Source organism: Lytechinus pictus, chromosome 17 (assembly GCF_037042905.1).
Source record: "Lytechinus pictus isolate F3 Inbred chromosome 17, Lp3.0, whole genome shotgun sequence".
NCBI classification, from domain to species: domain Eukaryota; kingdom Metazoa; phylum Echinodermata; class Echinoidea; order Temnopleuroida; family Toxopneustidae; genus Lytechinus; species Lytechinus pictus.
Window position 1 is genome coordinate 28849472 of NC_087261.1, and position 20741 is coordinate 28870212.

The following is a 20741-nucleotide window of genomic DNA, read 5'->3' on the forward strand; positions in this document are numbered from 1 at the left end:
ATAAATGCTACCTTGGGCACCACAAACATACTAAGCTTAGCGATTGATCATGAGGTTCTACGATTGATCGCACTGATTATTGTGTATGATTGATTACAGAAATCAGCCATACAATTGATTGCTAAGCTTTATATTATGGGAAAGATTTCCCCGATATACCTTATGATATTTCAAAGACTAAAAAAAATTAATTACCTGATTTGATGGAAGCATTGTCGGCTCCTCCAACATTAGAGGAGGCGACATCAATCTGCAGAGGATGCGGAGATCCACCCATTTCGTACTCCATCCTCTCCTCAAAGACCCCGTCTTCCTCATCCTCATCTCCATCGTCGTCATCATCGTCGCTGTCCTCTGCGACTGTGACCACGGAGGGGATGGCCGAGTCGGGGCAGTGGGTGGAGCCGAGGCCAAGCTCTTGTTCGAGGCTGGTCAGGTCGTACACACCATGGTTGACCAGTCGTAGGTCAATGACCTTTAATGACCTGAAAAAAGTTGAAAGTTGAAACTATATGTTAGACGCCTACCAAAATTGCTTCTCATCCTTTATCACTTCAAGAACCAACTTTAAAAACTTTGAGGCCCCCCTCATTGAATGTTCATTACAAAGAAACACCCTCAACTAAAATATATGTAAGACCCCCCCCCCCACACACACACAAACAAAAGATTGTGCGTCCATTTACATTACTGCCCAACCCCTCCCCAATACACATGTACTATGGAGTTTTTGATGATTTTGATTCAAATCAATCCAAAGTGACATAACATAAAAGTTGAATTCGTGATATCCTACAAGATATGGTTTAAAACAAATTCACACATTTTCAAAGAAATTGACACCCCAAACCCCTGGTAGACTAGATGAAACCATTCTCAATTTGTACATCAAAAAAGTTTGGCAGAGTTTGAATTCTCGCAGAGTATGCTTTGGCATTGGGATACAGAAGATGCTGATGCATTTTATCTTTGATTCTACTCACTTTGGCATTGTTTCTCCCGCAAGGTGCTCGCCAGCGAGTACCACGATACATGGCAACCTGTGAAGATCCTCATAGCTCTGAGGTCTCCAGTCAGAGTCTACATCTCTCAATCCCTGTTGAAACCAAAAACAAACATATAACAATGGTAAAATTTAACTGATGGGTGATTCCATTAAAAGGATTGTTTGAAGACTGAGACGAAAGGCCAAAGCGGAATAGACAAATCATATGTGACCTGCCACCCAAAAACCAACAATAAGTCGACCAAAATGAATATTGAGATTTTTTAGCTTGAAAATTCATTTCCTAAGCTTTAAAATGATATATACTATGCTAAAATTGACCAACAATAACCATTACAAGTACTTGATTGAATGCAGAGGAAATTCAGCAAGAGCTTACAAAATAAGGAGAAAACAAGGTTTGAAGTTTGGGGTTGACTCAAGCATGAGATGTGCATACTGTGTAATATCAGTGAAACTTCCAAGCAGTCCGAAAAATAGTGTCCAAAGAACTCTTGTATCTTTTCTTATTTTCAACTTCAAGACTTCAAATTTTCACAGTATGAAGAAGACAAATTGCTCTTTCAGATAAGCTATTTTTTTAATTTTTTGTTTTTAGAGACTGAATTACTATTTTGGCTATTTACAGAGAACCTTACCTGGCGACTTATTGGTGGTTTTGGGGTGGTAGGTCACATATACAATTAAAAAGCTAATTGATTTATTTCATTCTTCATAAAAACACATACACTGTATAAAAGTCAATACATATAAGTAAAAAACAATGATGAACATATAAATACATGATTATAGAAAAAATAACATAAGAGAACAAAGAAAACAATTTATGTCGAATGAGGGGTCAACAAAAAAGAGCAATTTGCCTTGTTGAGCGTTGACCCCAAAATAAATACATCATAGTAAGAAGGGGGGGGGGGACAAAAAAGAAAAAGTTGTGGTAAACATACATTGTATGTATAATATCAAGTTACTGAGTACAAGTTTAATAAAAATAGTCGAAAGGAACGTTTAAAGCTATTAACAGAAAGTTGATTCTTAAGATGATTTGGAATAGTACTCCAAAGATGAGGACCTCTATAAAATACAGTATTCTTTGAAAATTAAAAAGCTTATGAACTACTTCACACAGAAATGCAAGCTTCATGCATTACCAGCTTGGTAATTGAAACTATGCTTTATAGCAAAATACTCAGTTGTCAAATGGTGAATATGCATAAACTTGACATTATTGTACAATGTAGTTTACATATTTTCTATTTCTCAATTCCACTTTTACATTAGCTCCAGTCTGGGTCTTCTACTTCATTCAGGATCTAAATATTCTTTTCCACTTGCAGCTAATGCTGTAAATCATAATTGCACACCTTTAGGTAAAAAAACGATTCACCTGATATTTTGAAGCATACATGTATCTTAAGTTAACACTTTGCTCCATGGAGGTAAAACAATAACAGAACTTATTATGAAGCATGTAACGATTCCTTGTGAAATCAAAATTTCAGGGTTCCCTCTTGAAACATTATAACATGCATCGACAACATGTAAAGATGCACAGATCAGATATTAAGTATTGTACGTGTGTCTGATCCGATTCCTGACATAAACTCCAAACAATAAATCTGTTTTCTATTTCATAGGAGGAGTTGTAATGTTATCATTTAAATGATATCATATAAACCAAATAAAAAAAATAAAGGGGGGGGGGGAGAAATCTACAAAACCCATTTTCGCAACATATCACTGTTTTCAGATGGAAACTTACAAACTTTTAGTTTGTAACGGTATTTCTTATCAATCTGTAGTGTACTTATTTTTTATACATAAAAATGTAAATAAAAGAAAGTAGCAATGAAAGAAATTTGTCATGGATTTAGTTGAGTCCTGTACTTCCAGGTCACGAGGCTTTTGGAGAAAACCTCCTTAGACTTTAAATAAAATGTGGCACGGCCAGAGGCCAAGGTCGGCAAAATGTGGCTTCTGGGTTGGCCTTGACTGTAATATTGCCAATTTAAAGAAAAAAGCTGATCAAAATTGCTACAAATAATTCACTGTCTTGAATGAAATAATGTTACTCAAAGGCTCATACCTGCAGTCTCTTGAGAAAATAATCATCCAGAAGGATCTCTTGGTCCTGAGCGCAGAGCACGATGTCCAGACGATACTGATAGCCGATCTTATCCCTTACGGTCCGCAGCTTGTCGTGGGCCAGGATGGCCAGCTGCGGTGACGGGATGCGCAGGAGGACCATGTGACCGGCGCCATCGGGGGTCTGGAAGGGGGCCAGGACCAGGTCCCGCAGGATCTTGTAGGTCAGGCTGGTGGCGTCGCTCTGTATGTGGGTGATGCCGGCGAGGGCCATCAGGGCGGCCGAGTATTGACGGATCAGGAGGTAGGTCCGGACCACCATGCTGTGAAGTTTGGGGTACCTACATTTGTACATGTACATCAGATCAAAGCAGACCCAATGACAATTAATGATAATATACTCTTGCACACTCCTGGGGAGTTTCAAAAAAGCAATTTGGGGTGTGACATGCACTTTAAAAATGTTGCATAACTTTTGGGCCACAAGCTTGTGCGTTTAAAAGTTTGTCTCAAAAGAGACTTCATAAGTGAGACTTGCGAGACTTGAACGGAAGAAAAGGCATGAAATATCGCAATCATGGCTTTTCGCATTTTAGGTTTATTTTGCAAAATGTTAAAGGGGCAGGGGCTTTTAGGATTAAATGGTTTAATAGAAAAAGTTGAACTGAACCAAACCACACCAAAGCGACCCAAGCTAAACTGATCGGATCTGAAAAGAACTGAACAGAACTGAAATTATCAGAACTGTACCGAACTATAATGAACTACGGTAACTTGGACTGAAATGATCTGAAGTGTATTAGATCTAACCTCTTCAAGAGAGAATCAGCCATTGCTTCATACCCATCATCAGTCTGTAATAATGGGGGGGGGGGTCCTATTACTGCCAATGTTACACTAAAAAATAAATTAACTCGACTCTACTGAACTTTACTCAACTTAACTGACCAAACTAAACTGAACTGACTTGACCTTATCTGAACCAAACTAAACTAAACTGAACTGAACAGAACTGAACTCAATTGAATTGACCTGAACTGAAACTAACTGAAGAAAATTGACCTTATCTGAACTAAACAGGACTGAACTGAATTGACCTGAATTAAACCAAATTGAACAGTACTAAAGTGAATTAACTGAAATGAGCTTGAACTTACCTCTTCAAGAGGGAATCAGCCATTGCTTCATAGCCATCATCAGTCTGCAGTAACGGGGTCCTATTACTCCAATTCAAACTATCCTGGTATTGCTCCGTTCCAAAGTAAGTCAGCGGTGCATCAGAATCCGTCTAGAAGAAATAAAAAAATAATAATAATGTAAATAAATTGTTGCCCATTTTAGGATCATTAGCACATTAATCTGACCTTTAGGAAAGTTGTTTTCCTTTATGGGTCAAATATTTCATCCCCACATGGTCTAGCATGGTAAGTGCATTAAGCACTGAGAAGGAAATTGGCACCATCAGTATTTTATTAAAATGTTGCCAATTTAGGGATCATCAGCACAGACTTCTAAGAATGTTGCCTCAATGGGCCAAATGTTAGATCTCTACATTACCTAGTTGGGAATTGTAGTTGTGTACGTCACATAGATGGGCACTTGTATTTTATTTAAGTGTGGCCAATTTGAGGATCCTAAGCAAATAAGGAAAGTTACCGTATCTCTATAGCATGGCTCACAACTTTGCGATTTAACCTGCGTATTGCTGCATTAGGAGAAAAACAAGATGCAGCCGAACATGTCGTACTACACAGCAAAATATTCCATTGCAATCACACTTACGCTTACGAGCTCTTCGGAGCTCATGCAAAATTGCACGCAGTAAAATGACATGACGCAAGCTAAAGCGAGGTAATTTGAGGTAAATTAAGCACTCAGGCTGCATTTGCTATACATGTACATGTACATTAGCTGGTCGCTGTTTCTAGGCTTTGCTCGTATGAAGTATGGTTGCATTCACTTGCAGATATTTGAAAAAATGTCAAACTACATGTACACGTACCACATGCCCTTTGTGTTAGACAACTTATTGACTTCACATTAGCTTGTTTCATTGCGTTGTGTTGCATTTGCATGCGGACGGGCAATCTGCAGCTGAACGCAGAACCAAAACACAAAGGTGTGAGCCAGGCTTATAGGTTAAATAATCAAACCCTACACATTACCTGGTCGTGAATGGTAGCTTCGTTTCCCCACCAAAATGGGCATACGTACCATTGATATTTCATTAAAATCATTGCTAATTTTGGAAACATAATCAAAATAATCTAGATATTTAAGAAAATTCTACAGGTTATACACAGGTACCCAGAGATGCCGAGTTCAAATATCAGCTATGTGTGACTTTTTCTGTGACTCGGCGTGAGATCGGCAGGCATGTTATATAATGTATATGGGAATAAGCTGGGATACATGCGTGAGAAAGAGATTGGGGGGGGGGAGGGCAATAGTCCCTAATGCGGGAGTGAGACTCGTCTGGGAATCCAGCATTACCTGGTCAGGCATTGTAGCTGCATTCGGCACCGAGATGGGCATCGGGATCTCATTCTGCGGTGCAATCCTGGACTTCTTGGTCTGTAAACTGTAAGGTTGGCTGCTGATGTGCAAGGTTAGGAGATTGGGTGCATCCAGAACATCGTGGCTGTTCACGTACTTGTGAGCAAAACCCCCAGCAGGGGTCTGCTGGCTGGTGGATGGTATCCTGTTAATAGAAAATAAATTTTATTTTGATGAATAATACACAAGTTGTACATATAGCATCCATTCCATGTTATTTCCATAAATAATTGTAAATAATGTAATATTTTATTAAGTATTGGTACATGTAGTTATTCTGACATGTATGCCATACATGTATGTAACTGATTAATGTTGATGTTGTTAAGTGTTATTATAAGTAATTCCTTATGTTGTATAATTTTTATTTCTGTAAAGTGCATTGAGAGTCCTTTCAGGTCTGAAATGCGCTATATAAGAACCGTATTATTATTATTATTATGTAATATTATCCAACCGAGCGCATAGTGACACATTTACAGTGATAAGCGCTACATGTATATAAGCATGTTGGTATTATTATTATTATTATTATCCTTGGACACTAACCTGATATCAAGATGGGCCTGGTCCTGGACCACAACAAAGAGGGTGTGAGGCATGGTCTTGACTTTGTTGATGAACATGTCGAATTTGGCCTGGTTCTCGCTGGAACTGTCACATTGCATCACGTACGGCTCAGCAGAGTCCAAATCGTTGGTGGACACCAGACCAAGGTCCACAAGAAGGTCTAAAGATTTGGGGGTGGAAAGTATTGAAGAATTTTGATAATTTTTTTCAAGTTGTAGAGCCTCTGTGTTACATGTATATAGAGGTCTCAATGTCACAGGGATGGATTTTCAGACAGTCAGCTACCTGGTATGGAATTCCATTCTTGATAGAGTATTATCGTTAATTGTAGGCATTAGCAGAGCTGCCAAGTTGTATTTTGCATTTTCAGTATTCTTATCCCCCAAAATCAGTATTTTTACCATGTGAGATAAATATTTTGTATTTTTCCCCAAAAAAGTGTATTTCATAATAAAATGCTTCTCGCCCATCACGGCGCTCAAGCTGCATGCAAGCTAAAATGTGCACTGCTCTTGCAGATGAAAAAAAATAAAAATTGAAACTTGTGTATATCTCACCCTGGTTTTTACAAAATGATTGAAAAAAAAACAAGTTACCTGAAATTACATTGATCTAATAACCATATTTGTGTACGTTTTATGAAATAGAGACATACATGTATAGAGATGATTTTTCTCAATGATTTTTTTTTTTTTTTTTTTTTTTGATACAAAAAACGTATTTTTTAAAGAAAAAACGTACTGCCGTATTTTGGTTGCAAAAACGTACTAAATACAGAAAAATCGTACTACTTGGCAGCTCTGCATTACCATCATCATCATCATCACCATCGTTGTCATCATCAACATCAACATCATCATCATCGTCATCATCATCAACATCATTATCATCACCAACACCATCATCATTGTAATCATTATTACCGTCATCATTACCATCATCATCATCGTCATCATCAACATCATCATTGTCATCATCATCAACATCATTATCATCACCATCACCAACACCATCATTGTAATCATTATTACCGTCATCATCACCATCATCATCATCATCAACATCATCATCATCACCATCACCAACATTACAAGCATTGTCATTACCATCATAACCATCACAATTGTAACTTCATACTTCTACGGCACCAACATTATCATCATGGTGCAAAAGAAATTCCTCATATTATAATAATCAGCATTATCATGCAAATCAGTTATAGCAGTCATCACCGCGGTAATCATTACAGTCACTATCAACATCCCCTATCCACCTCAGACTTACTTGACTGAACAAGCCTGGTCAATGTCTGACTGTAGAGGGCCTTGGAAGGTGGCACGATGATGAGGAGATGGACCTGTATGAAGCGGCCCAGGTCCAGGGCGATTTGGTCCGAGTCTGCGATGGTACAGACTTGGGACAGGATCTTCATGGCGGCGGTGATCTGAGCTTGGTGGAGGGTGAACATTGGTTCTGATTGATCTAAAAAAAATAACGATATCAGACATAACCATGCAGTTATAATAAATAGCATATATACAGTGCGTCCCACAAAAAATGGAAACCCGTTTTCAGAGATAAATTTCACAATTATTACAGGGCAAGTCCACCTCAGAAAATTGTTGATTTGAATCAACAGAGAAAAATCAGACAAGCACAATGCTGAAAATTTCATCAAAATCGGATGTAATTTGTAAAATAAGAAAGTTACATGTATGACATTTTAAAGTTTCGCTTATTTTTAACAAAATATTTATATGAACGAGCCAGTTACATCCAAATGAGAGTCGATGATGTCACTCACTCACTATTTCTTTTGTTTTCTATTGTTTGAATTATACAATATTTCTATTTTCACGGATTTGACGAATAGGACCTCCTTGCCTGAACCACAAAATGTTAAAATATTGGAATTCCATGTGTTCAGGGAGGAATGAAACTTCATTTCACATGACAATGACGAGAAAATCAAAATATTTCATATAATAAAATACAAAACAAATAGTGAGTGAGTGATGTCATCAGTTCCCTCATTTGCATACCGACCAAGATGTGCATATAACTGTTTTGTGTAATGAAGCGAAACTTTAAAATGTCATAACTTTCTTATTTTACATCCGATTTTGATGAAATGTTCAGTGTTATGCTTGTTGAATTTTTCTCTTTTTATTATTCACATCAAGTTTTTGTTGGGGTGGACTTGTCCTTTGAATATGTTTTTACTATAAATTTGACACTTATGGTAAGAGTGGAATCTCATCTCTAATTTGAGACCAAAAGCTTAGCAAATCATTCACGCATGGCAGGTTAAAAACAATAAATATTAAGGCCTATCAGAAACGATTTGCACAGAAACAAACATAAAAATCTGAATAGACTCTTATTTCAGGGATCTGTGACAGAAACTTCACAAAGAATACAAAAGAAATGCTAATGAATCAATCGTCGAATAGGCACGGTTGTCGTATTACAAACCACTCTTGTCAAACTTTTCTGCACAATCTGATTTTGACATTAAAATTTCAAACTCGTCTTGTTCATAAATGCATGAAGTGTTTGTCACATATAAGGTATCAAAATGTAGAGGAACAATTGAATTATATGATGATATACATGGAATATCTTAATTAATTTGCCTTTGATGAAAAAAGATGTAGGAATTCCGGTTTCCTTTTTTCTGGGACGCACTGTAGGTATAATACTGCATCATTATGCTGTGATTCCATACAGGAATGAACACAGTGACCCTCAGTGTGTTCACAGTGTGGAACGCAACGAAAATCATCCTCACACTGTTAAAATGCTGAAATTTAACATTAAAAATAATAATAATTAAAAATAAGTAGTATTGAAATGCACCAAAAACGTGGATGTTCACCCGGTCTATTGCACCTGTCAATCTCCGGCAAAAAGTTGAATTTCACCTGGTGTATTGCACAGGCCAGTCCTTGGGGAAACTCAACATTACACCTAAAAGATGAACTGTACTATAAATGGAAGGTTGTCACAACCTATGCACAGTCACAACCTATGCACGTTAAAACCAATACACTATTCGTCAAAGAGTAGGGTGTTCACCCGGTGTATTGCACCTGCCGGTCCCCGGTACTACAATACTGCAAGAATCTTCAGGATTGAAGGAGGCAGTGTAGCTTGAAGAAGAAGAAGAAGAAGAAGAAGAATATTGTACCACTAACCTTTAGAAATAACAATCATATCCTGTGCATCGGTCTCCGGTGTCCTCTGTAGTATGTCACCATCGAATGGAATGAAGACTTCTCCTCCAAGACTGGACGAGAAATTATCTAGCAGAGCATCGATGTCATGGCCCGCTGAAACACACAAAGAAAGACGGACCAAATGATAATCCACAAAAAATCTGATGGTTGCAAAACTTCCTCTTGGAAAAAAATTCTTATCGCGACAGTGAACGACACGAGCACACACAAGTGCCTAGCCACACAGAAGCTCCATTACCCGGCGCGGCCAGCTCAGGGGAGATAGCGCCAGCACGATCACAATGGGACAGGGAGCTCAGCATTGCGAAATTGCTCTCAATTCATCCACACGCATGCATAGCCATGGGGTGCAATATCTACGGAAGCGCTAAAGATACAAATTTGGACAAAATCAGAAATGAACTTGAACTTTTGACATTTCTGTTCTCTTCACAGATTTTTTTCAAAAAAAAAAAATGAAATGCACAAAAATGCAGTAAATTTTCATGCCTGAAAAATAATGCAAAGCTTTGAACTGTGGTAACTTTACTATTCCTTGACCAATTTTGATGGAATTTTCAGTGTTTTGTTTGTCTGATTTTACTCTGACCTGTTCAAAGCCTGGCATACCCCTGGCGTACCCCTTGTCCAAGGACAAGTATTTGCCTGCTGGTTTTTATTGCTTCAGAGAGAGAGCCTTGAGCCATCGGATATCTTCTGGACGATCAAAGTGGATTTTTTTTTTTTAGATTCTAAGAGAAACCCTCGAGCCATCAAATAGCACTCACCTGGACTATTCTTGAAGAAATGACTATCAAGAAGCTGCATCTTGCCTGTAATGATCTCATAACTGATCTCCTTGAATGTCTCAGCGGTGGAGAGCTTAGACTCTGTGATTGCACGCACCTGCTTGCTACCTGGTTGATACAAACACAAAAACGCACAGGTCGGGCCTATATTATTCTGCTCATTGCCTGTTACACGATTCTTTTTTTTCTTAAATGTTTGACGCAACCCAACTAAAACTCAATGAATTTTTGTGTCTTTTTTTCAAATTTAACCACCCCAAGTATTTTTAAGTTTGTGATGTCATATGTGAGCATTGACCACATCATACAAATTCCATGAATTTTTAATTTTCAAAATATGCAATGATGATTTGATTTACTTTTCATAGGAGCTTCTCAGAAAAGAGTATTAAAGTGAATGCATTAAGTTGTGAAATAATTTCTAATTGTCAGAATCTTCTGAATAATGCTACACTTCGAAATTCAATAACTTTGTTATTTGTTATCAGATTTTGTTGAAATTTTCAGCATTTTGCTTACCTACGACAGCGACACAGAACTCTGTTCCTCGTTGTCTGGATACATGAATCACCACTACATATTTGGGACGTTTGGTCTCCTTCGACGAACTGGCAAGCCACTTCAACATTTCACTTAAACCCTCAGCAATGGAATTCTTTAAAAAAATAAAAAAGACAGGAGGCCAATCATAGATTCATCTGGACTCATTTTACTTCACACACCAGTTTTAAAACAGGGGTTCGTTGCAAGAAGGGTCGTTTGATCAAAACTTGAAAGAAATCAAGCGCAAGTCCCAACTATACACTCCTGAGTAGTCGATATGCATGTATGTTTGTATGTATAAATAAAAATCATTCTTGAAGAAAATCTGTAATTGCTGAGAAATGGGCAAAATCAGCATGGCATTTCGGCCAGATATCAGGGCCCCATCTTACAAAGAGTTACGATTGATCCAATCAATCGTAACTCTGTGGAAATCCATCAGCGTCATAATTTTTTCTACAGGAAATGTGCACAATGTCTTTTGTAAACAAAGAGAAGCACAGTGAATTTTCAAGACAATGATGAATGCATGAATATAAATCATAGTTAGAAAATATTTTGAACAGACATGAATAATACATGTTGATGTTGCTGGCCGTCCATAGTTGCGATTGATGGGATCAATCGCAACTCTTTGAAAGACAGGGCCCTAGTCTTAACAAATAATAATTATACAATGTCCCACATGTGCTTATTTGTGTTGCTAATCTACAGTGTGATCATTTTTCAGTTAAAAGTTTCAGTAAAATATTTCAGGATTTCACAAAGTTAGGTATATGTTAATGTATGTACCAGACCTAGATCTACGATTATATGGCGACTATTAAACATTGATTATAAAGACTTTCTCATGAAATAATGGTTTTGCTGCAGCTACTTTCTTTCAGCTTTTATAAGATGAGAATTATTATTATTGTTATCACTATCTGTTTGGCCTCACCTGGGCTTGGGAGGCGAAAAGCGAACTGAATCACTATGACCCGAAAGTCTCTCCTCCCGATATGACTGATGGGGGGGGGGGGAGGAGAGGGGTGCAGGTTGACCACTACACCAGGGTTTCCCCCTACTCTTATATGAAGAGTGCAGTGGGTTCTTAACATGCAAATGTGGTGTTTCTCCTCCTCACAGGACTTCCATTTACATATCAAATATTCTTCAAAATTTGCAACTCCTAAGGATTGTTTCATAAGATTTGTTATGACAAGTTTGCAATAACAGTTAAAAGCTACTAAAATCGTTCAACTTGATTGGCTGACAATGAACTTGTTATAGAAACTGTGCATTTGTTATTGTAACATGTCTTTACCAAACAGGACCCTAACCTTCTTAACCCACCTGTGAAATCAGGATTTTGACACGCCCATTTGAGGAGGCTACAGCTAGTTTGGCCAGTAGAGGGAGCTGTGCAGGTGCGACAGTGGTAAACTGCGGGATGTTATGCTGGCCAGCCAGATCCTTGATAGACGTATCTTGTCTTGCCCGTAACATGGCAGCATCAAGCTCTCCTTTCGTCGGCGCATCATCACCTAGAGAAGAACATCGGTCATGATTCATCACATACGTGACTGCCTAGCGAGAAATCAATATGACCTTTGCACGGAACGAATCATATCGTCATTTATAATAAATAAATTCCTTATCATGAGGAAAGCATACTTTTCATCACAATCAAGAAATTCCTGGTAAATAAATCACTTATCAGTAGAGGCGCCGGTCAGCAAATTGGGATAGTCCCAGTTTACAGGGACTGTCTCAGTTTTCAAAGATTTATCCACACAAGAAATCTAGGAAAGTTCATTCACCTGTCAAGTACCGACATCGATCACATGTGCTAGTCAATGTAAACATATCAGGTTTCATAACATAATTATTGGAAGACGGTAAATCATGAAATATAGACTGTGAACTGGGGAGAGTTGAGGTCACTGAATCTATTTTTTGGCACTCTCAATCCCCTTAATTGCCTTCTATGTCCCACAGGGGTAAGTGGAAAAAAATTGTCCCCATAAACAAGGACAATCTTAAGACATGATTTGTCTTGGTTTATGAGGATATCTTTGTTTTCTGGGACAATCCCAATTTTTGGACCGGCACCTCTTCTGCTAATGATGCTGCAAGCTCCATCAGGACAGTGTAACAAAATCCTTTATGCTTGATCATTGGGGCTGACATTTAAGATGGAATACATTGATCTTATATACATCAAACCATACAAATCAATTTTACGATCAATTGTACGATTGTGTAACAGGCCCCTAGACCTTAGTCTCAGATGCTGATGCACTATGATGAAGTGTTAAAATGTGACACGATGACATAATAGGGACTTCATGTTACAAGACAAAAAGGAAAGTGGGAATATGTTGCTTTCCGCCCACCAACTGCATATTCATGATGGCATATCTGTTTTCACAAAATATTGCTCAACTTCAAATTCAATAATTTTGTTAATTTTCATATTCTTTCAGTGTTTTGCTTGTTGAATTTCATGCTATTTATGAAGAGATTATTTCCAGCCTGGAGTATCCCTTTCACTTGTTGACTATCTGTAATATTACCTGGGAAATAATTGTGGCACAACAACAACAACAGCAGAAAAAGCCTTACCTAGCTGAACAATATACTGGATCATCACCAGGGCCATGGTCTCAAAGTTCATGCTCTGGACTCCCACAAGCCCCAGGCTCTCTGCCAGGTGTGGTGAGATGTGCTGCCTGGGCTTCAAGCTGTCCCGGAACTGCACGCTGACAAGGATATCCATCATATTACCGTGGAACACCGGCAGGTTCCCGCTGCAGTCGAGGATGATGATCTTGGTGCCGCAGGCGTCGGCCAGACCGGGGGGCACGAAGGTACAATCCTGCACCCCGGCCTGCATGGGAGGGGGCACAAAGTTTGGTGGGTGCATCAGGGCGGGGGGTGGTAAGGTGGGGATGGAGGCTCGCTTCATGTGATGGGTGGGACGCACTTGATCTGTAAATGAATGTACAAGAACATGATGACTTCGACAACAATCTTTGTTGAGCAGATGTATGAAAAGTGCTTCATGACAAACATGCATATTTATTTTGTGTTAAAATCCAATTCCAACAGGCTTTGAATTTCAAAAAAAAAAATTTTTTGCTTATTTAGTCATATTTTTCTGAAGTTAACACTTTCAAACAGGATAATACAAAACTATGATTTATGTAGGTATTGTGATTACAACTTTTCTGAAATTGAATTCATAGCTTCCTTGCATTTAATGAAAGTGACAAGGAGACCACCGACAGAATACCGCTTGTGACCACCTTCCATCCCAATCTACCCCCTCTCCGCAAAATCCTGTTTGATAACCACCACATTTTACACACTTCTGATCGTCTCCAACAGGCCGTTCCCGATACTCCCCTTCTAGCATACCGACGCCCACCGAATCTCAGGGACCTCATTGTTCGTGCTGAAGTGCCCTCCCTCACTAACCATTCTTCTCCCATACAGCATGGCACCTTCAAATGCACCAGCAACAGGTGCATCATATGTGAAATACACCTTCACGAGGGCGATACTTTCACCAGCAACTCTACCAGCCTGTCTCACCAAATCAAGGGCAACATCACATGCACTACCACTAATGTTGTATATCTCATCACTTGCAGAGTTTGTAGGGTACAATACATAGGGGAAACCAAGACCACACTCAAGAAACGATTCTACGGGCACAGATCCACCGTCAACACAGCAAAGATGGACACTCCAGTTGGCCGCCATTTTAACCTCCCCAACCACTCCATCACTGACATGATGCTACAGGGCATCGAATCTTTAGGTACCCGTCCTGACTCAGTCCGTACTAGCAGGGAGAAGCTCTGGATGAGACGACTTCGCACCACCCAACCTCATGGCCTGAACATCCAAGAGGGGAACGACTGATTTTTCTTTCCTATCCACTTTCAATTTATATATACATATAATTTTTCCCCTCAGCTCTTTTGAATAGTTACATTATAGTTTCTTTAATACTCTACTTTCCTCCCATATCTCATACAAGCTCAGCTCCAATTTTTCCTTCCTTATTCAGGCGATATAATAATTATTATATATATATATATATATATATTTGTTTTTTCTCCACTCACCTCTTTTAGATTTACCACATTTGCTTATTTACATGTATACTATGGTTTCTTCATAATACACCCCCTCTCTTCTATATTTGCTTTTACCTTTTTAGGCAATTTGCTTCCTCTTTTTCACATATACAGAATTTTTTTTTTCTTTCCTACTATATAGTCTTATGTTTTTTCCCGTCACACCTAGCGGATTACCATATCAGTTACACCATATGTGTATATATTTATATATTTTTTCATATACATTTCTTTTTTGGATATATTTATATACATATCACTTATAGATACATATTTACACTTACCTTCTTCTCTTAGTTTGTTTAATGCTTTATCATATATACATATATGTCTTTTGCACATTATCAGTTGTTCCCCATTCTTTTTCTTCTTTTTTCCCCCCACTCTTATGCACCAGTTTATTAAGCCTTTCTTTGTAACTTGTTTGACCCACCTCTCACTAATTCTCTAGTTATTCATCCCTCTATCACTGTTTTGTTCCAGATCCTGTTTGATGTTGCCTGCCTCATTATCTTAATCCCTCTTGGCCTTACTTACACTAACTTCCCTTTGTGTCTGCCTACTCCTTTTCTTTCATCCCCTTCACTAACCTGATTGGTCTTCTCTACTCACTAATGCCCCTTTTGTCTCCTTGTTTCTAGTGTTGCTGTAGCTTGTTTGTGGTCTATATTATGGTTGTTCCACTTTATATGTTTGTCATTTTGCCTCCGACGAAGATTCTGCTAGGATCGAAAGCTTAGGCCCCTTTTTGACTTTATAATTTACTCCATTGGCTCTCTTTTATTAGATAAGCAGTTTTCAGCAGCTTCTTTTTGCCATTTAATGATTTTGTCTGAATCATTACCTAATGTGCTTGTCTAATTGCTTTTACTTTGTTTCTCATTTAACACCTTCTACTTTGGTTGGATAACCATGGAATTATCTAGTTTTTTATGTAGGTATTTTTTTATGTACTTGATATACTCTCGCAGGCATAACGAGAGCTTCTAGAATCAGCATCATACCTTGCCCAGGACGTAGTTTCTCATCATCCATGCTATGAAAGCGCCGTCTCTTTTTCAGCGGTTGCTGGACCGCGGTGGGCGATTCGGACTCCCCTGGTCGGAGCTGGGACTCGCCGGACGACGGTGACGGGACCGACCTGCCAGGTCCACTGTGCGAATCCGACCCCTCACCACTGGCCTGGCCAGGTGACCGTAACTGACCACTGCTGCTGTGGCCATAGTGATTGATGTTGGCCGATGGGGAAGTTCTGGGCTGGGTGTTGTCTTGGCTACTGGGATTTATGCTGGTGGGTCTGCTTACTATAACTGTTTGAGAGAAATTAAAGACTGCACGATTAAATTGAAAAGAGTACCTGATTTTATCTATCTATTGGCCAAGCACTTGAATTATATTTTGTTGTAATTATACAGCTGCCTTCTGAGGTTATTTTACTTTGTATGTTATACCGCTGTCACATTTGCTCTACGCCGGCCGTACGGCGAGTCGGAAACAGCCGTTTTTAAATATTTTGTACCATCTACACAAAGGTGGCTTGAATAAAAAGGCTGTTTTCGACTCGCCATATGGCCACCATAGAGCAAATGTGACCGAGGTATTAGACATTTTTTTTATATGCCAATGTCATTTGAATCATACTATATGATGCGTTATATCAAATATTTTGTTGTTTGCTTCGGATAAAAAGGATCAATAAAGCATGAACTACAAAAAAAAAGGTCTGCACTTCTAGAAAATATTAAGCATACCCGACGTCTGACCGGCAATACTGGGTGACAGGCCTCCATGGTAGACAGAGGTGGATGAATAGTTGGTCTTTCTACATTCTGAAGGAGGTTATATAAAGAACAAATTAAGAATTTTCATAAAATAACAATAATAATAATAATGAAGTGTTGTGTTAAACACACCACTTAATGTATTGACTAGTCAAGTCTGTATATACTTACCACAAAAACAAGCTTGTCTTTTTAGACATAGCTCTCTTATATTATAAGAGGCACAGATCATAAGCCTTGCACAATCTGGTATGAAAAATTACTTGAACCTAAGACAATTATTTCTAATTGTAGCTGAGGTTGAAGTTGCAGTTATGTTGTTGTTATTTTTGTTGCTAGTTTTGTTATTGTTATCATTATTATCGTCATCATCATTATTACTACTACTATTATTATCATCAGTATCATTACTATGTTTGACTTAATGGAGGTCAAATTAGGCACAAACTGTACATCATTATCTTGAAGGTCCACTGACTAATTGCAATTAAAAGGCAAATATTCCATTTATATTGCACATTGTTCAATGAGATGTGGCAAGAAATATTTGCAATCAATCGCAAATTTACAACTGATAGATCAATTTTAATAATGGCAAATAGATTTGGGCTTTCTGTTTCAAGAAGCAGATCAACAGCATTTGAGTGCAAGTTTCGCATTCAGACGGGTCGTGTGGTCCAGTGGTGAGAGCATTGGACTCAAAATCGCAAGGTTGTGGGTTCGAATCCCTACTCTGCCATTGTCTCCACTTTGATAAAAAAAGGCCAGAGAGTAATTTCTGTCGTCTATAAGGTCAGCCACTATGACTGATTAACCTAGACGTAAAATATTTCCTAGGTAATTGGTTATATACATGTACTAGCTTGGCGTTTACCAGCAGAGCGCTGTCCTGCCGAGTTCCTACGAGAGCTACCATAAACAGAAACAGAAACAGAATTTCAAGATTTATGACTGATTTTTTGACAAAATATAGAACTGCAATGGATTGCAACTTTCTTGCGTACCCCATAAGGCAGACGTAACTGTATTCCCTTACCTTTCCATGGTATATTAGGTCCCCTGACTAAATGACCCTGCTTGTTGCGGACTATGTAATACTTGAGGTGCTTCTGTTTCTTGGCTTGGGTGGTGAGCTTGAGGTTGATGTGGTGCGAGAACTCTGTAAAGTATCGGAATCCTTTCTCGCCGCATCCCACGCAGTTACCGCTGAACCCTGAGGGTGTAAGATGTGAAAAGAGGTTACTTATATAATGATGGTAACAATTATACATATTTTATTGTTTGAAATTGAAATCAGATATAAATATCCTCAAAAAATTCAATTGATTTTGTCCCAGCAGCCACCGAGTGTGTCAGATCAATGTTGCTCTATTCCTTAAAATTGTTGAAAACCAAACAGCATCGCAACTCCCATTTTTAACGTCATTTGGTCTGATGCAGCCGGGGCTTGAACTCCTGACCTCCCATCATCACCACCACCATCACCACCATCAACATCACTACCCCCACCATCACCATCAACATCATCATGATGATCATCATCACCATCACCATCATCACCATCACCATCATCATCACCACCACCATTATATCCCCAAAGGTCTCCACGACCCATCAACTTACCTAGGAGAGCAAGGTTAGTATTGGGATCTGGAAGGAACCTTGCATCGACCGCTGCAACCAGGATGTTCTCTGGGAGGTAGGGTGACTTGGTGCCGACCAGAACAAAACCCTTGGGAACCTCAATCTGCTTGTCACTGAGCTCTGTAAGACGAATGTCAGATCCAGCCTGACAGAAACCTGTCGAGGGAAGAATGGAAGTTATTTTCAAGTGGCACTTTGATGACAAATTAATGTCAGTGAGCAGCTAAGGAATTACATGAGAACGATTACGACCGGAAAATTTTGCCCTTATAGCCCAAATTGGCCCTAAAATTCCATATACTGAATTCTTTGGGGCATCCATATTTTCTAGAGTTACCATAAGATCTGCTAGAAACAACATTAAGAAACATTTAAAAAATCAATATCCTATATACTGCAGAATGATCATATTTGCAATTACTGTACCGCTTATTTACTTGTTCCACAAAAAAAGTAGATGTTCAAATCAATTAAAACAAACCGCAAAGATTCAGCATCACCCTACCATGCAAAAAATAGCCCACTATAGCTAGTTTCAGCCAAACAGTGGGTTTTATCTGCAAATGACATCCCTCGTCAACTTTACACAGTTAGTTAGTCTACAAGCACAGACTCATATTTGATATTTTTACCAATTATTGAGTGAAGACTAGATGCCAAAGGCTTGTAAAGCCAGTCAAAGTGCATAGTGAATCTAGTCTCATTACTTCAGACTCTTTAGTATTTTTAATGCACTGTGCGAATCCCGAAAACCAAGGGTCTGTGCCTGCAGACTAACTTTACACAATGAGCATTAAAGTCTAGTTGTCTACAAATTCAGACCACTATTAAGTTTTGATAAGCAGTAGGTTTGCACATGCACACTACTAAGCCACTGACCAACTTCTTGGCAGCCCCTGAGAATTCCCAATCTCCTCCTGCGCGCTTGACCCTTTGCAGTATTTTTTTGTTACCTGTGGTCTCGAGAGAGTTCGTGGAAGCTCTATCCACCTATATATAACGATGATTTGCACCTGCAAAACAAGCTACTTACCCACTTCTTGGCACCCCCTCAGTGTAAGAGCACCGTACAGGAAACCAGAATTCTCAATCTCCTCCCGCCTGTACGAGCCCTCGTCCTTAATGAGCCGGGGCGATGTGGCACGAGAGGACGACGCAGAGCCCGGCACCGTGGAGACGGAAGACGGGATGCTGGCCTGAGAGATGCGGGCCTCGGTGATGGTTCTAGGGGACGATGTCGGGGGCTGCTGAATGAGAGGGGGCGGAGGGTGGGTGGGATACTGACCTGGTATGATGAATCTAGGAAAAACAGAAATCAAAAAGAGAATACACATCATTGGTTCTAATCTCATACATAAATGTACAAAGACATTGCAATCGGGCACCTAACGAAGGGGCCAAGTCTTTGAATCCTTCAAGGAAGAGAGTTACAAATTAAAAAAAAAAATATTGGTGACATTACATATGGATAGATGCCCTATACGTAGCTTGTTTACATGTCTAAATTCTGTTTTAATGGTTCATGATGCTTGGAAAAAATCCAACTGCAGGGGGATATTAAATGTGTTTGATGATAGATATGAATACACAGGTAAAACCATTTGATTTTTTTTTTTTTAATGACATTTTATTTTTAGGGAGATTGTATCATTTAATGGGAGGGTTGCTTGTTTGTAATGTAAAAAATCAAACTCTTTCAATCCATAATGCCATCACTTTTTTTATCAAATTTTCACCAACTGTTTTTTATGCTTCTAATAAACCAATTTTACATCAGGGGGAACTTTCCTTTAAAGTCTTTTTTTGGCAATATTTTCATCTTTAATATTGAATTAGAAAATAAAAGTGCAGCTTTTACTAGGTTAGACAGGATACAGCCATCTGGGGTGTTGCAAGAAAAATGCGATCGATTGCAAGTCTATTTTCTGTCCGTAAATTAATCATATATCTTGCAAGGAGTGTAATCTAATTTGCTACAGCCAAAATCTATCAGTTGCAAAATTGAAAGAGAACATTTGCAAATGTTTTCTTGCACTGGCAAAACCCCCATAGTCTTACCTCTGTGCCGGAAGATAGGGCGATAGAGGTAACCTCGGGGAAGGCATCATGACCGCGGGGACACCGGGCTGAGGGGGATGTACCACCGATGGGTGCAGTCCTAGGGGGCTAGGCAAGGGTGTCTTTGAGTGGGGCGTGGTCAAAGAACCACTCCCGCCCATCCTTGGCTCCAGGGGTGTCTTGGGGGAGGGGGCTGCGGAGGAGGGAGCAGAGGAGGTGGCCGTGGACGGTATCGCCTCCTTGTTGTTGTTCTCACTGGGCAAGGACGCGAGGGAGTCCTTCCGTCGCTTCTGCTCCGAGGAGCTGCCGTGTGGCTCGATGTCTCGCACATTGGGCTTGAT

General features: G+C 39.2%; 1 protein-coding gene across 2 annotated transcripts in view; it reads right to left on the reverse strand.

The window, feature by feature from the left end:
• Positions 1–20741, reverse strand: part of LOC129280891 (GREB1-like protein) — a 44685-nt gene extending 23944 nt beyond the window's left edge. For both annotated transcript variants that reach the window (XM_064112476.1, XM_064112475.1), the window contains exons 1-18: positions 20401–20741; positions 19376–19641; positions 18322–18498; positions 17735–17911; positions 16669–16746; positions 15922–16227; positions 13395–13760; positions 12123–12313; positions 10764–10899; positions 10224–10352; positions 9415–9549; positions 7502–7699; positions 6197–6377; positions 5585–5792; positions 4249–4379; positions 3093–3432; positions 984–1096; positions 196–485 (exon numbers count right to left, since the gene is read on the reverse strand). In XM_064112476.1, the coding sequence (XP_063968546.1) occupies positions 196–485; positions 984–1096; positions 3093–3432; positions 4249–4379; positions 5585–5792; positions 6197–6377; positions 7502–7699; positions 9415–9549; positions 10224–10352; positions 10764–10899; positions 12123–12313; positions 13395–13760; positions 15922–16227; positions 16669–16746; positions 17735–17911; positions 18322–18498; positions 19376–19641; positions 20401–20561 (3583 nt within the window). In that variant the 5' untranslated portion in view covers positions 20562–20741. The remainder of the gene's footprint in view (positions 1–195; positions 486–983; positions 1097–3092; positions 3433–4248; positions 4380–5584; positions 5793–6196; positions 6378–7501; positions 7700–9414; positions 9550–10223; positions 10353–10763; positions 10900–12122; positions 12314–13394; positions 13761–15921; positions 16228–16668; positions 16747–17734; positions 17912–18321; positions 18499–19375; positions 19642–20400) is intronic.